The following is a 17,100-nucleotide window of genomic DNA, read 5'->3' on the forward strand; positions in this document are numbered from 1 at the left end:
CACCCAGCACGCCTACACCCCCGCACACACACCAGCACAAGTAGACACAGATAACGCACCGCGCACCCCTGCAAACACACACCTATCACACGCACAGGACGCACAGTGAAAAGGCCTCAGAAAAACCACGTTCTGGGCGGCCACGGATGCTGCAATTCTCATTTCTTTTCTTTTTTTTTTTTTTTTGGTTTTGTTTTGTTTTTTTCCCCTAGAAGGTGGAAAAACCCTCAAGTGCTGGAAAAGGAAGGTTATTTTGATCCTGCGAGCGCCGGGGTGGTTTCTGCTGACTCGAGCGGGTCTGCGTTGGGCGGCTGGGCAGCTGGCCATGCCTGGTGCCAGCAGGGCCCCCAGCAACGGTGCCTGTCCCGCCGGGGACCTGGGCAGGGACACGACAGAGGGGACACAGCCAGGAGCGCTGGGTCTGGAGCTCCGCCAGCTGCCCCCAGCCCGAGGCCGCCCACTGACGGATGAGCCTGGGGAAGGTGCCTCCCCAGACCCCGGGGGGTTGGCAGGAAGACAGCTCCCCCACCCCAGCAAATGACACGCCATTAGCTCAGGGCTCCCCAGGGACACAGGTTCAAGCTCAGGGCGGCTGACTCAGCTCTTCCTCCTCCCAGACAGACACACGGAAGCTGGAGGAGTGGGGGCGGCCGCAGGTGGGGACTCAAAAGCCCGGTGGGAAAAGGATGCATCCGGGGCGGACATTCCTGTCTGTACAGGAACAGAAGCCCCTCCACACACAGCCCACCCCCCACATCCTCTCTGAAGCCCAGGACACCCACTTCTCACCCACGTTAAGCTTTTGCCCAACTGTGCCAGTCTGCCTGATGCCGTCAGTGAGTCACGTGAGTCTGCCCCCAGGGGACATGTGGCAATGTCTGGGGACATCAGTGGCTGTCACAACTCAGGGTGCTCCTGGAATCTCAAGGGTGGGGACTAGGGTGCAGCTTAACAGCCTACAGTGCACAGGACAACACCCGACAAAGACCGCGCCAGGGTCCATGATCCCTACTCAGGGCTGAACGTACAGAGAGTGTTCTTTTTCATCCCACCTAACAGTGAGGAGACCGAGGTCCGGAAGTCAAGTGACTCATGCAGCCCAAGGGCCCAACGCTGGGGGCTCCCGCACTGCATGTCTGCCTCTGCATTTGATCTGGAGCCTGGGCCTGGCTCTGGCCCCTGGGGGAACTGCATCCCCATCTTCCTGGGTGGGGCAGGAGGGAGGATGGACTGGCCAGGGACCTTGGTGAGACCTTCCTGAGCCTGGAGAAGGCTGGGCTCTGCCTGGCTGGAAATTGGATAAGTCTCAAACCTTGTGAAGGAGGAGTCATTTACCCACCAAGAGGGCGGCAGGGCCTGGGTTGAGCAAAGGCTGGGCCTCTGGCCTTGGACCCAGTAACTGTGGCTGCACCCTCTGCCTCTCCAGACAGGCTGGTCCAGGGCCTAGGCAGCCCGGCCTGGCTCTGCAGGACCCAGGGCCTGTCCGTCAGGGCCTGGGATAAAGCTGCCCATTCAGAGGACACACAGGCCTGCTTTGTGCAACACCCACGCCCCCTCAGAGGGGACTGCAACCCAGCCCCCAGCCTCATCCACTCTTCACCCCAGCCGGGACCATGGGTGGGCACCCCTCTGTCCCTCCCCTGTGTCTCCAGGGGCCCCACCCATGCCAGGCCTGGAGGAAGGGAGGTCTGAGGCTGCCTCTGCCCCCGTCCTGGGCCCTGGCAGCCTGCAGGGCCCTGGCCAGGCCCAGGGGCTGTGAACAAACCCCATAGCCCCCCTGACCCGCAAAAGGCAGGGGGACCTGATTTCTGGGGGCTGGGGTTCAGCATGAGGTGATTTCACCCCCAGAAAGGAACCCAGGGCTTCTGGAAGCACTGTGACCATCCTGGTTCCTGGGCCACAACCCCATGTAGACAGACGTGAAGGAAGCGAGGGAAAACTCTCAGAAAAAGAGAAACGACGACTCATTTCTAGGCTCTAATCTGGAAGTCAGAGGCCTGGGGTCTCGGCCAGAGGAGGAGGGAGACTCCACGGCAGCGCAGGGGCTGGCACAGCGGCTCCATGAGGACCCCCAGGCCAGCTCTGGGCCTCTGACTCACCTGAGTCCATCCCAGTTTCCCCATGGAAAAGGAGGGGGCGGTGTGGGGACGATGTCCCCAGCACTGAGGGAGTGAGTGGGGCTACCCAGCACCCTGGCTACTGCAAAACAAGAACAGCCTGAACCCACAGGCCTGAAGAGAGAGGGCTGAGCAGGACCAAGCTGGACATTCCAGGCTGTGCAAAGACAGGGAGGCACGTCGTGGGGAGGGGTGGAGTGAGGCGTGCAGGAGAGGCCCTCCCGGGCAGCAGGCGGTTCACCCCCGCCCATAAGGCAGAGAACACCCTGGGCTGTGTGTTCTGGCCTTGGCCGTGGGGAGAGGGGGCTCTGGTCCAGCTGACAGCACCATAATGAACTTTCACACACAGGGTCCTCCTTCTGGGAGATGCTGCCTCCCGGGGACATTGAGCCCGCTTCTCTGGGAAGTGCATCATGAAAGCACCTGCTGGGAGAGGCAGCCAAATCGGGGCCCGAGGGCCCCTGCATCCACCGTCCCCAGCCCCACTCATTACACAGGCTTGTGCTGTCTGCCTGGACTCAAGCTCCACCTGGGTCCCCATTCTGCTTGACATCATCTGCCTGGCCCCAGTGGGCAGCCCAGGCTTCAGCATCCGTGCCCAACTCCTCACTCCTGCTCCCCCAGCAGGCATCACTAATCGAGCAGGAGTTCCTCCTCACCACAGGCATTGCTAGTTGAAACCCCAGTGGGCCAAACAGAACAGCTCCCAGGCAGGCCAGCCCAGTGCGGCCACACCTCCCCATCTCTCCAGAACCCAGAAATCTCGGTGAAGCTGCCTGGCCTTTAATACTAGCAAAACATTAAGAGTTTTAAAAGGACCAGGCAGGCCAAAGCCTGCAGGGCGAGTGGCTTCGGGACTTTAGTCCAAGAGAGGAGCCTGAGGTCCTCTCCAAGAGGTCCAATCCAAGAGGTCACCCAGCCGCTTATGATAGATGTGGAACTACATTGATCCTGCCTCTGTGTCCCCAATCTGACCCATCTGCCTTCACCTGGACATGAAGCTAAGCCTAGCATGGTGCTCGAAGGGATGGGTCTTACCGCTGCCCACTGCACCCGCCACCACCTCCGCTCAAGTCTCCTGTGACCACAGGACGCTCAGCAAAGCCTGGTCACAGACAAAGGGGGACAGAGCAAGAGAAGGTAGCAGGCTGGTCCAGGGCCCAAACTCTCCATCCTCATGGCGACTACTCACTGGGACTGTCAGGATTCTAAGACCTACAACACATGCACGACCCTGCTTTGAGCTGCCTCCTCCAAGCCTGTAGGTGCAAACCAACACCATGGCCATTCTGCAGATGTGCAGACTGAGGTGTAGGGAAAATTCGCTCTAGATCAAAGGGTGGGCCAGGTCCCGAACCCAGAGCCTCCCTGAGGGAGCAAGAAGGGGAAGGGGCCTGATCTCCTGCTAAATTCTCCCAGCTTTCCCGAAGTTTGCTGGGAACACATCTGAGGATGCTTGGTCCTGCCTCCCTGCACCTGTCAGCCCTAGCTGTGGGACCCCAGGCGCACGCAACCCCCATGGGCTCCGGTTACAAGCCGGGGGGGCTCAGAGCTCAGGACAGGGCAGGAGGCAGCGGGTGCTCCACCGTCACCGTTGTCACAATCCCCAACACACCTTTGGGAACAACACGCACCCTCCCACAGGCTGATGTCCTGGGAATACTGGCCTCTGCCCCAGGGTCAGTCCAAAAAGGTCACCCAGGGTGGTGACTGGACTTCTGGGCACTGGTCCTGGCTGTGAGGACCTGGCTCCGAGAGCAGGAGCCTTTGGGAAAGAAACACCACGTTTCCCTCATTCTGTTCCGGGCGTGGAGTCTGCTGGCTGCAGAGAGGAGGGGAGGGCTGTGCCATTTTTCTTCGTAATTTTCCCCTTGGGGCGGGTGACGGATGCAGCAGGCTCTCTGGGGTGGCCAAGCCCATCCTCCACATGCAAAGTAAGGTCACTTTAATTTATCTGAGCATCCTTTCCTCTTGAGTAATTTCAAATGAACAGGTTTGCCCGCCTCATTGGAGCAGCCCGATCCTCCTTTCGTCTTCTCCTCCAGAGACAGACGCAGTCACTTTGAGATGTGTGCCCTGGTGTCCCTGACCCCTTCGTGGCTCGCCTGACACGAGAGAGGCAGCGTGGGCCAAGAGCCCCCTCAAGGCCAGGCACCGGCCGAATCCCTACGGGCAGTCTGTGAAGTAGATACTGACATGAGCCCTGCCGCCAACTTTACAGATGGGGAAACTGAGGCTGGGAGAGGTGAGGTGACTGGCCAAAAGCCACACAGCCCAAGAGCCCAGACCCCCAGTCTTCAGGGCCAGGTTAGGTCCACTGCCCCACACCCATCGGTCCTGAGTACCGTGGCCTCAGAGTGCCAGGAACCAGTGTGGATTCAAGCCAGGTGGTCATGTGGAATGGGACTGACTGGCCTCCGGGACTGACTGGCCTCCAGGGCTGCCTGGATCATCACTTGCCATGTGGTCCACGAAGCCAGCATCATGGCCAGTGGTACCCACCTCCCCACCAGCACAGAGGAAAGTCACAGAACAGTTAGAAGGACCTCACGCCAGGCACTCAGGGCAGCTCTGGGCACCTCCCACGAAACTGCGTGAAGATATTCACAGCGGCCGCCTCCTCTGCTGCCCAGGACAGGACCTCCCCTCCCCTAACCCCCACCACAAGCCCTGAGGTGCAGCATCGGTCCCATCAGGCCAGGAGCTGAGTCAGAGAACAGTCCTGACTCCACCACCTCCAGGCCCGGGTTCTTTACCTCCTCCCGGATGTGGAGCCCCCGGCGGCTGGGAGAGCCAAGATGCACTCTCAGAATTCAGTTTTAAAATAAAATAAAATAAAAATTAAATTAAATTGTGGCTCCAAAAGGAAGCCAACTGGGGCAAAATAGTCATCAAACTCTTAACCAAATTGCAACATAGGAAGAAGACAGAGGATTACGTGCGTGACCCAGGGATATCATATTAAATAGGACCTGGCAGGTTTCAGTGCGATAGGATAACTGTGGTTTCTGCTGGTGACCGCATCGGCGGTGTTGCTGAGGCCCTGTGGTTTGGTGCCGTGTTCTTGTTCGGACGGTTAAGGTAAAGATGCGATTCTTTTGCATCTAAGTTTACGGTCCCCCGTCCTTCGTGATGGAGCCAAGCCCTGAACCAAGCATAGGAGTCTCGGTTCAAACCCCTGTCCGGCACTTCCCAGCTGTACATGGGGAGAGGGCGGGTGTAGGAGTCACAGACACGTGTGAAGAACGGGCCTGCCCGAGCAGGGGCGCTAAGTGGGCACGACTGCCTTTGGGTCTTGGGTTAACCTTCGGAGCGGCAGCCGGATGCTGGAGCTTTTCTCCCTCTCCTGGGCTGGAGAGCTGGGCCAGAGTCCACCCAACACTGCCAGCCCACAGGAGGCCTCCAGACCAGACGGCCCCCCCCCCACCGCACCCCCTGCATCTGCTCCGGGGGGAGGGGCCGCCGGCGAGCTTCCTGGTTAACAAGCAGCCGTGCAGGCAGCCCTGTCTGGCCTCCCAGCCGCACACCGAGGAATTAGGAATTGGCACTGTCTGAAATTTATGAAAATCTAATCTCGTTAGGCCTGCCTGGATGAGACCGGGCCGGGGCAGGCCTCATTATCATTCCGCGGAGCCCCAGCCTGCCTGGAGTTTCTGCCACTTCATTTGCGGCCCCTCCTCCGCCACCCACCCCCACCGCATTTGAATAAGAACCCAGTTCCTTCTCCCCCTGGAATTTCAAAGAAAATTGAACCAGACGTCAAAGGGATAACTTTCTGATCGCACCTGGTGCCATTTCAAACACCCTCGATGGCACATTTATTTCTTAGGGTGAGACCATTTATAAGTTAAAAAAAAAAAAGGATCTTTCTTTCTCTTCAAGTTTGGGAGGTGGGCAGCAAATCTGGGCCAGTTTTCTCATTTTTAGAGACAGACTGCACTGCTTAGCCAGCGCCTTCTCGGTGCCAAGCGTGCAGCTGCGTGTCGGGCGCCCAGTACGCGAGACAGAACCGTGAGATACTGTCCACTGCTGTCCCGTGTCGGGGTGCGGGTGGGGGGCAGAACCAGTCCCAGGCTGGCTAGCCAGGGGGTGCAGGAGGGCCCGGGGCTCCCCACATTGCTGCTCATGGCAGAATTTAGGGTACTCAGAACACAAAGTTGGCCCCCTAGATTTCTGGGTTCGAGTCCCAACTTTGCCAATTAACCTGTGATCATAGGTAAATCGCTAGTGTCCTTATCTGGGACAAAAAATAGCGGGGTGACCCAGTCCCCTCTTCACGTGGTTGTGGTAAGAACTAAATGAATTCATTGAGGGAAAAATCTAACCTCGTTAGGCCTGTGAGACACAGGACGACATCACTTCGCAGGCAGACCACCTGGGAAGCCTCCTGACGGGCACGAGAACTCCAGGCCCTGGGCCACACCTGTCCCCTCCCCACACACAGGCCTGGGCTGGGGCTGCCGAAGCCAGTGGCTGGAGAAGGCCCACCAAAGCGGGTCCCTCTGCCAGCGCTGTAGCTGAGGGATGCTGTAAACTGGGAGCATCTCCACAGGGCGAAATGTCAATCTCTCCAAACTTTCAAGTGAGAACCCTCGACCAGGCAAATCACTTGGGCATTTATCGCCAAGTGCATTTCTCCTAGGGCTCTCTACCTTCAGCTCACTCTGCTCTAAGAGTTCTGTGTTCCACAAAAGGCCCAGGCACAGCCCTACCTCAGGGCCTTTGCACGTGCCCCTCCTGCTTAGAATGATGTTTACCCTACATCCATGTGCTTGTTCCCGCCTCACCTTCTGGTCTCTGTTCCAAGGTCACTTCCTCAGGAAGCATCCTTGAACATTCTGTCTCAAACAGTGCTTGTCCCAGTCCCCAGGACCCCGAGCTCCGTGCCTGTTTGACTGTTCTCTGTAGCACTAATCAGGGGCAATTTATGTGGCCTAACTGCTTATTTCCTCTCTCTCTCTCCTAGAAGGCCTGCGTCTTGTGACTCTTTGCTTATATTCTGTGTCCCCAACACGTTCCTCAGAGCAGGCACACAATAAATACATTGAATAAATGGTCACAGTGTTCTATGGACACAGCTGAGGGTCAGGAAGGCCCACTGCAGGTTTGCACAAAAAGGCAAAACCACTGGGAACCACTTAAACATCTCCACAAGGGGCTGACACAGCCCACGGAGGCACAGCTGGCAGATCTGTGTGCACTGGCATGAAAGACGCCCAGAGGAGACAAAGAGGAGAAGCCACGAAATAGGACGAGCCCATCTGTGATTAAAAAAGAACAAAAGTGTGTATTTTAAAATCAAAGTGAATCTTACGATACGTCCATATGTCCATGAGTGACTGTGCGTCTGCACAGACCAGGGGCCAGGTGCGGTTACCCCAAGTGTGCCCTCCAGGGGACGCCCCTTCCTCGCCACACACTCCTGCATGCTCAGCACTGTTGAGCACGTGTAATTACATTTATAGTAAAAGAGAAAAATTAGGATGTAAGGCACACCTGTCAGTATCCAAAATAGGCAGCCGCTCCCCGAAATGGGGCTTCCCAGGTGTCTCCTGGGAGGTGCTGCTGTACCGGGCTGGCAGACTTCTGGTCAAGCCCCTCGGTGTGGGACAGAGGGCAGTGGAGCCCAGGCACGAGGTGGCCTCTGCGTGGCCCTGGGAGATTAGATGCTGTGCTGGGATCGCCCTTGGTGGGGCAGGGAGGGGACTGACTGCCCCTCCAGGTGGCCCTGGCCTCTCCTCCCCCCGGGAGGGGACATGCATGGGGCTGACACTCAGCCTGTCCTGTGAGACTGTGGCTCCCTGTCTCTCCTCAGCCTTGGCTGGACCGACGGCTGCTCCAGGGAGGAAGCTGTGTGTTGCCGTAGAGCAAATGGGACGACAGGAGACGGTCCACGCTCACACCATCCCCGCTGCTGAGCCACTTCTGGCCTTTCTCGCCCGGCTGACTCCCTCCCTCCCTCCCCTGCTGGGTTGCACCTGGGCACGTGTGTACATGCACACACATGAGCACACACTGCCCTGCTGGGCTTGGCTCTCCCCTCTGGGCTCCCAAGCACTCAGGCGTCAGCCACTCAACTCTTACACACCTACCCCTTCTGGTGAGAGCATCTCAGGAAGCAAGTGCCGGGCTCAGCTCTGTACCCCCATCACCGCTGCCCCAGCCAGAGCTTAGCAGAGAAGGCACCGCACTCGTCCATCCCAGTGGCGGTGGAAGCATCCAGAAGCCCAGGGGACACAGTGCATTAATGAGACAATGAATACAGGGCCAGGTTGGAAGGATCTTGATGATAAATCATTAACTCCACGTAGTTCCTCGTGTGTTGTGTCTCCTTGTAACTGGTAACATACCTCGTCCTGGTTACAGGCGAACTGCTTCCTTATACCCAAGTGGCAGAAGCGTGCAGGGCCTCACTCACGTCGGGGGCTTCGCCCCGCATGGGAGGGCATCCTTCGGGAGGTGGCCTCAGAGGGGGCCGCAGCTGGGTGACGGGCGGGCCCTGCGTCTGAAAGTGCGTGTGGGAATGGCTGGTAGAATAAACTCCAGGGAGAGCAGAGGCCTGTGTCATCATTGGAGAACCTCATGATTAAATGCTCCTTCAATAAGAAAAGACAAAGCCGTGCCTTTTATCTTTCTTGCTATTATCCAAATGGAAAGAGCTAATGGGATTTTTTTTCCCCTATTGTCACCGACATCGAACATCTTTAAACACCCACTGTCAGCAAAATATCAATCACCGTTCGAAAGTTATTGGCAGAATGGAGTGAACTGGCGGTGAGAGGGCCGTCTCCGTCAATGGGCACATTGGCGGTGCCCTGGGAAGTTATTTAAAATAAACCAAATGAGTTTTGTTAATTGAGGAGAGGAGGTGTGGCTGGGAGGGTCTGTCTGTGGTGGTGGTGTCAATGGCCACAGTCATCTCGGAGGGCATCGTGCAGGACCTGTCAAAATCTAAAATGCACGCTCCCTTTCAACCCAGCGATTTTAATTTTCAGGACTGTATCCAACAGAAAAATTCACACAGAAGGACCAGAGAGCTTACATGTATAAGGATACCTCTGCAGAGTTTTTTGTGAACGTCAACAGCCAGAGACCATCTAAATCCCACTAGACAAACCCTGGTATAGCTCACTATGGAATATGAGGGGGCCACTAAAAAGATACATAAATGTACAGAAGGGTTTCTCAACCTTGGCACTACTGCCGTTCTGAGCTGGGTGATTCTCCGTGGTGGGGTCTGTGCACCACAGAATGGTTAGCAGCATCCGGGGCCTCTACCTACTAAATGCCAGTGGCACCATCACTGCCAAGTTGCAACCAAAAATGTCTCCAGACATGATAGCTCACTGTCTTCTGGGGGCAGACTCACCTCTGGCTGAGAACGGCTAGTCTATAGGTCTGATGATGGATGGATGTTTGCGATTATGGCTGAGCAGAAATAATGAAACCGGAGCAGGACACAGACTATGGACACATTTTTATAGCAAAAGTGAGGATGAAAATCAAATTGGCTACTTCTGGAAGGTGGAGTCTATCCTTTTTACTTTTTCTATTTCTATACTGTTTGCGTTTTTATAACCAGTATCGACAACTTTAACCAATCTTAATTAACATACCAGAGAGACGCAGCCGTGTGCGTGCTTGTGTGTGTGTGTTTCCAAACGTGGCTGACAACGCAACTCACACTTGCCCTCGCCACTCGGGAGTCACTGTGTGCTCCTTGGAAACCAGCAGATGTTTGTCTCAATTACCGATTTTCAAGAGCCTGGTGTTTCCCCACATAAGCTCGGAGGGCAGCGCCAGGAGAGGGGAAGTGAACGGGGCTCCGTTTCCAAGCCTTTTGGACAAAAAAGCTCAGCTCTGAATCGGGCCCACAATGCAGCCAGTATTGAACCACTTCTCAATAGCTCCTCCATCAATCCGGCCACGTGCTAGAGGGCCTCGGGGTCGGCCGAGACCAGCCCTGTCGGGAGGGGTCTTGGTGCTGGACGGCTGTGCCACTTCCTTTAGGACCGCGAGGGGCCCAGCTCTTCTGGGGCTCTCACTCGGGCCAGAGGTGGGGAGGCGGACTGATAGCCAAGGTCAGATGTCAGGAGAGGCTGGAGAAAGTGTGAGGGCTGGACAAGCTCCCCTGTACTCTTGGGCTTTGAGGGATGAAGAGGAGTCCACCAAAGACTGCGCAGAAGGGCTCCTGATTGCCAGTCTGGTGCAGGCTGTGAGGAAGCCACAGGACAAGGAGATAGCATCCTGGCCGAGTGGCCAGACTAGCAGTGACAATAAGACACTGACCAAATAAGGCTGGGTCATGACACATACATCTGGGGGGAGTCACATCAGAGATCCTGGGTGATGTTTACAAAATTAACCACAAGTTATATGGGAAAGCTTAAAACTGCCAGAGAAAACCAGAGAGGGAAGTGGCTGCAGGGGCTGGGGCAGCTGGAAATGGGATCAGAAGCTGGCCACCAAGGACTGGCCGCCGGAGGAGGAGAGAGAGCATCTTGGGAAGGCGGATCTGTCTGGGCAAAGGCCCAGCACAAGGAAGCAGAGATTCTGCCCACAGGGCAGCCAGGACGCTGCCGGGCTGTGAGGATCCTGCAGACGATCAGGAGGCATGTAGCAGGGAGAGTCGGAGGCTGGGGGCCTGGGAGAGCCGGTGTGTTGACAAGTAGCCCTTGTGAATGACAAGCCGATTTTACGGGCCACCTGACACGTACTCATCCACCCCACACCATCTGCATGACTCGAGCTGGGTGCCCCTGGTGCCCTGAATCTCCAGACGAGGAAACTAGGCACAGAGGATGAAATAACTTCCTCAGGCCACATGTTTGGCCACGGGTGGAGATGGGGTTTGGATGCAGGCAGGCCAGCTCCAGAGGTCTCGCTAACCACCGGCCGACCTTGCTCTCTGGGTGTTGGCTGAATCAAATTCAGTTCCTGGGATCCAGAGGGTGCAGGGGAGCCTGTCCAGCCCTCACACCATCTCCAGCCTCTTCTGGTGTCTGACCTTGGCCATCAGTCCACCTGATGGTGGACTCGTGGTCCTGAGGAAGAGCCCTGGCCCAGGATGAGGAATTCCTTGTTTATTTACAGGTTTGTGGGGAGAGGCTTTAGGAAATCAGGCTGGACACACTGACTGTCGGCCACTGAGTGGATGCCCTGGCCGGGCAGGGCCCAGGGCTGGGAGGCGCTCCATGGGGAGGGCGACGTCACCTCTGCAGCCCCCACCCCCAGCAGGCGGAAGCCCCAACATCTGTCTGCCTCGCTCTGAGGGCCGGGGAGTCTGGGTCTGTCTGGGAGCGCCTGTCTCCCATCTCTGATGGTCTGTGTACGTACGTCCCTCTCTCAGGCTGCCTTCCTGGGTGTCTCCCGAGTGTGTGACTGAGGTCTAAATCTGTCGTCTCTCCCTGACACTCTTCTGAGTCCCTTCCTCTTTCCCTGTCAGCTAACAGGGAAAACAAGTTCCCGGAGGGTAGTTCCAAGCCTCCCAGACGCCAGACGCCTCTCCCGGTCCCCACCCCACGGTCCCCACCCCATGGGCGAAGCTAGTCCAGCCCTTGGGAGCACTTCCTTTTGAACATCTTCCAGCAGTAGACAGTCCCAAACAATGGAAAGACTCAAGTTCTGTTCAGAGGGAAGCAGAAGCTGGTGACGGGGACTGCGATGGAGACACAGCAAAGCTCTGGCCCGGCTCCGGATTCGAGTCCAGACGCCGCCACTTCCTGTACGTGTGACCCTGGGCAGTTACTTGGCTTTGTTTCCCCACCGTAAAGCAAGGATCAGTAACAGTATCACCTCCCAGGGCTACTGAGGCTTCCCTGAGCTAGTAGATATGCACCAGCTCCCCCAACACTAGACAGCAAGTGCATAATAAATGGTGACCATCCTGGAAAAGCAGGGGCCCCGCCTAACCAGGCAGGAGGGATACGAGGGCACCCGCGCAGGTGTGTTAATGATCCAGCAGGGCTGATGCCGAGCAGGTAATTTCAACTTACAGGATCACAACTGTGTGGATAGAAGAAGAGAAAAAGGCAAGAGAGATGGAGACCAGGAAAGTCAGCGAGAGACAGACCCGCATGGGAGCCCAGGGTCCAGGCGCAGACACTAAAGCAGGTGGCCGGCTGGGCGTCTTCTTCCTGCCCTCGCAGCTGTCGGAGGCAGATCCAGCCACGAGGAGATGGGAGATTCTGCCCTACGCTGTGCTCCAGAGGGAACCCACCAGCCACATGGGGAGCCTGCGGGGTCTTCCCAGGCCAGGGCTGGGGGAGACTCACGGGTCCTCCCTCAAGAACAAAAGGTTTGCCTGTGTGTCCTCCCTCAACTCCTGGCTTCCTCCTTTGCACACTGACGCCCCTCTGCAGTCTACTTGGCACCCAGAAGCCAGAGTCATTTTTTAAAAACACCAAATGAATCTCTGACTCACGCTCAATCCAAACTCTACAAGGCCCGCTCAACCTGATTTCAGTACCTCTCACTTTCTATCAATGCTCACCCAACTCCATGCTGGCCTTTTTCCTGTTCCCACCCCAGGACCTTTGCACGTGCAGTTCTGGCCTGGGATATTTCATGTGACCACCTGGGGGAGGCCTCCCGGTCGCCCCATCCCACATACACTCACCTCTCCCAACACTGCATCTCCTCATGGCCTGTCCTGGCCCTGAGGGGCAATGCAGTGTATCTAGCAGAGCCTGGATTGTCCCACATTGTCCCACGGTTCCCTGTGCTTCTGCTTCTCTCTCTGCAAATGATAACCCCGCCTCACTGGCCTGCTTGGAGATTGTACAGTACCGAGAACGTGCCGGCATGTGGGTCAGCCCCATGTCAGAGTTCACTATGAGGAATAACTGTCTTCTTTATTAATTTGCCCGCCTATTTACTGCTGATTTCACCTCTCTAGCAAAAAAGCTCCATGTGAAGGCCCTTGTTGATCTTGTTCTTACTGAATCCCTGATGGTTAACACTGTGCTTGGCACAATATGCTGCTCTCAATTAATATTTGAAGAAGGAAGGAATTCACGTCCAAGGTCCACTCGCCAGAGGCCAGAGGATGGCTGGGTGCTGATGAAAAGTGGAAGGTCTTTCAAAAAACTAAATATGCAACTACCGTACGACCCAGCAATTACACTCCTGGGCATTCAGCCCAGAGAAATGAAAACTTATGTTCACACAAAAACCTGTGCATGAATGTTCACAGTGGCTTTCTCTGTAATAGCCCCAAACTGGAAGGAGCCCAGATGTACTTCAGCAGGTAGATGGTTAAACCCATGGGGTTACCTCTGTGGCACGGAAGATGGTGAAAACAAATGAACTGCTAATACACAAAATGACCTGGGTGGATCTTCCGAATCAGGCCAAGTGAAAAAAACAAAGCCAATCTCAAAAGGTTACCTACTGTATGACGCCACTTAGATAACATTCTCAAAACGACAAAATTACAGAGAGGAACAGATTACTGGTTGTCAGTGGTTCATCTGATAAAATTACACAGAACTAAGCAGGCACACACGTACGCACATGCATACACATTCACTCAAATGAGGGTGTGTGAACTGGGGAAATGAAATTAAGGCCAGTGGGTTGCACTGAACGTCGATTTCTGGCTGGGGTGCTGTACCATCGCTACGTAAGGTGTCACCTCTGGGGGCAGCCGGTGACGCGTAGAAGACCTCTCTCCGTATTATTTCTTACAACTGCATGTGAATCTACGATTAGCTCAAAATAAAAAGTTTACAAAGAAAAGTTAGGAGTATGGGGGGCCCCGTTCCTGAGGCAGAGGGCAAGGTCAGCTGCCTCAAGTCACCCCCGGGGCACGCACCGCCCAGGCCTGGTGCTGGGAGGGTGGCTGACTTCAGAGGGAGGATAAGAGCCGAAACAGAAGCCGCTTTCCCCCTCTCCCAGCCTCCCTCCGTCTCCCGCTCACAGCATCTGCCATCTGGCTGCTGCAGCCAGCCAAATGAAACCATCTCTCGGCTGTCATCTTTCAACTTGCAGGTCTGGCTCCCAGGTTTGAAGATTAAATTCTAAGCATGCCATTTAAAATTTAGAAACGAAGAAAGAAGATTTGAAGTAACCTCTAGGCATTGTCTACCCTCTAGCAAAGAGCAAAGCACCTCCCATCTCCTTCCCAAAGGGAGGCAGAGCAGCCTGGGTTCCCCAAAGCATCACTGTATCCCCTAGATCATCCAATATCCCCAGTACAACAGGTCAAAGCGCCACGTGTCCCCGAGGTGAAGCATCATTGGTGAGTGTCAGTGTATCGCCCATGATGAAGCGGAAGCTCTGCTGCTGCCAGTCACTACCTCGGGCACAGAGGAGTCAGGAGCTGCGGGGATCTTCCAATGACATGGGCATCTCAGAAGACACCTGAGTGTCCCCTCAAGCACCGCGCACCTGTCTTCTCAGGAAGTCTGAATGGAACCGGAGCTGATCTGTAACGAGTGCTGGTCCCTCGCACCTGGGGGTCCAGGCCAGCCCTGTGCTAGCTCAGGAGAAGCGAAGTCTGTCTCCATGGGGCTCGAGGGATCAACGCGGAGCTATAAATACACAAATTAGCACCAGCAGCTCAGCACTGATAGGAAGACAACACGAGAGGGTGATGGAAAGAGCACCTGGGAGGGAAGGCTCCTCGGATGGGGAGTCAGGGAAGCATCTCTGAGGAGGTGGCCTTCGAGCTGTGACCTGAAAGATGAGGAAAGCTGGGGAACGAACACTCCCGGCTGAATGAACGGCCAGTGCAAATGCCCTGAGACAGGAACGTCTGTCACATTTAAGGGCAAGAAAGACCAGTGCCTCCGGGACATGGAGTGAGGGCACAGGGTGGAGTTAGCTGCTTTGGGGCCCGGCAAGCGTAAGCGGACTTTCTGGGGGTGTCTGTGTGCATGAAAGCAGAGGCAGCACAGAGCGTGTGAGCTTCTAAACAACCCCCTTTTCAAACAAGGCCGCACGTCAGGAGTGCAGTGGAGGCTTCCAGCGCCCTGGGCCCACGTCTGCTGCGTCCGGGGACCGAACGAACATCTTTCAGGGGTGGATTCAGGGACCTGCAGAATTGGTATTTCTTACACTCACCCTGCTGGGGATTAACCGAGCTCTACCAGGCTTCCACTCCTTTAGTGGGGGAACCACTTATTCAAATAAACTCTTACACTCAAGTCCCGGATGTAAAAGCAAATGTGGGGGCTTGACATCTAAACTAATTATGGTGAAAGGGAGAGAAAGGGGGTGGACAGCTGGGACTTTGGAAGTGATAGGGACTATGAATGAGGTTAGGCAACAAAACAAGCCCATGAGATGCTGTCTCTGGGGCAGGCAGCAGCTTGGAAACCCCCTGACATGGGTCAGATACAAAAAGGATGGACCAGAGAGGGGAAGAGAGTTGCCTGGAGTCACAGAGCACCTTGGGCAAAGCCTGGGTAGCTGGTGCTAGTCTCCTGACCCCTTGGATACTGGCTGCCCACACTGGCGAACCTGGTCAGGGTTGTCACGCCACCCCAGGGGTTAAGGAAAGGCCAGGGCCCTGCCTGTCTTGTTGAGGTGGGTCTAGCACGTGGCATGGAGCTTGGCTCACGGTCGCACGCCCTGGGAAGCCTGGCTGGATGTGTAAATGGTAGGAATGACTTCTGTCCATCAGACCCACCAGCAGGGAGCGTTTCAGCTTAGCTGGGCTGTGCTAAGAGTTTTAAGTGCATTCTATCACCCACGCCTCCCGAACAGCCACTGTGGGGAGTCCTGTCACCACCTAATTTGACAGATGAAGAGACTGCCAGCCTGCTGGCGCTTACATGGTGACCTCAACGGCAGGCCCTTAGGGTTAAGGCAGTGGTTCTCACTGGGGATGACTGTGCCCACTGGGGACATCTGGCAACGCCTGCAGACACTGTGGTCCTCCCAACCGGAAGGGGGCACTACCAGTATCTTGTGGGTAAAGGGGCCAGGGACGGACCCTAAACATCCTACAACACACAGAACGCCCCACAGAAACGGACTAGTCTGCAAATGCCACTAGTGCCGAGGTCACAGACACTCGGGATTAAATGAGACAACAGGTAGTATCTGACGCCCAGTGCCTGGGACATAAAACCTGCTGCACGAACATCAGTCAGGCAACCAGAGAGTCCTCATGAGGTCTCACCATGAAGACACCAGCAAGGACTCCGATCAGTCACACGCAGCTGGTTTACAGAGCAACAACATCCCACTCTCAAAACCTGATCTGAAAGCAGAGAAACTGGGCAAAGGCACCTGTTCACTCAGCACCTGGACTGCAAACTTCTGAAGGTTGGAGCTGCTGCTACTGCAGCTCCCTGACCACAGACGCGATGCACCTTGTGCACCCGGCACCCAGTAGGTGCTTCATAAATGCGTGAGAAGGGCGTAAACGAGAGAAAGTGAGGGAGAGCAGCCCCTGCACTGTTTACAGGTCCTCCTCCGCAGGAAGGAGAATGAAAACCAACCATGTAGGGGCCCAGATCAGTGAGAAAGGGGGTTTCTGGAACAGGGTGGCCATCTGTAGGAAAATTGGGGTCTACAGCAATTTTGTGCAAAGAGCAGTCAGTCACTCTCTGGGTGCCCTCTGACCCAAACACAGAAACTGTGAGCTCAGGGGCCTCTAAGAAACCAAGTGTCTTCATTCGATCTTTACAGAGAGCTGCATGTCCCAGGTAGCAGGGGGAGTAGCCTCCGGATGCAAATTGGGGCCCTGAGAATGGCTGAGAAACTCTGCGTGGCTGTCTTCATCCCAGTTCTCCTGGACCTCAGAGCCCCCTCTCATCCTCCCCAGGTTCCACCACCGACAGGGATGAGGCTGGGTCCAGGCCCACAGGAAGATGTGCTGTGATTGATTAGTAATGTCTGTCCCAGGTACCGGCAGGACAGACAAGAGATGTGTGTGTTTCTGACTTCTGGGGGTTGTGAGAAACACTGTCTCCCTGAGACCCGGCTGCCTGCCTGAGACACAGAGGGCACCCTGCACCCAGCATGGGCCTCT

The 17,100-nt window shown here is 55.9% G+C and overlaps 1 protein-coding gene across 3 annotated transcripts in view; it reads right to left on the reverse strand.

Annotated features, from left to right (window-relative positions):
* Nucleotides 1-17,100, reverse strand: part of PMEPA1 (prostate transmembrane protein, androgen induced 1) — a 55,992-nt gene that overhangs the window by 9,556 nt on the left and 29,336 nt on the right. Inside the window, exon 1 of one of the 3 annotated variants that reach the window (XM_074347489.1) lies at nucleotides 105-4,754. The exons of the other annotated variants lie outside the window; for them this stretch is intronic. Within the exon in view, the coding sequence (XP_074203590.1) occupies nucleotides 105-549 (445 nt within the window). The 5' untranslated portion in view covers nucleotides 550-4,754. Of the gene's footprint in view, nucleotides 1-104; nucleotides 4,755-17,100 lie in introns of those variants that run through there. 3 annotated transcript variants of the gene reach the window in all.

This window comes from Camelus bactrianus, chromosome 19, assembly GCF_048773025.1.
Source record: "Camelus bactrianus isolate YW-2024 breed Bactrian camel chromosome 19, ASM4877302v1, whole genome shotgun sequence".
NCBI lineage: Eukaryota > Metazoa > Chordata > Mammalia > Artiodactyla > Camelidae > Camelus > Camelus bactrianus.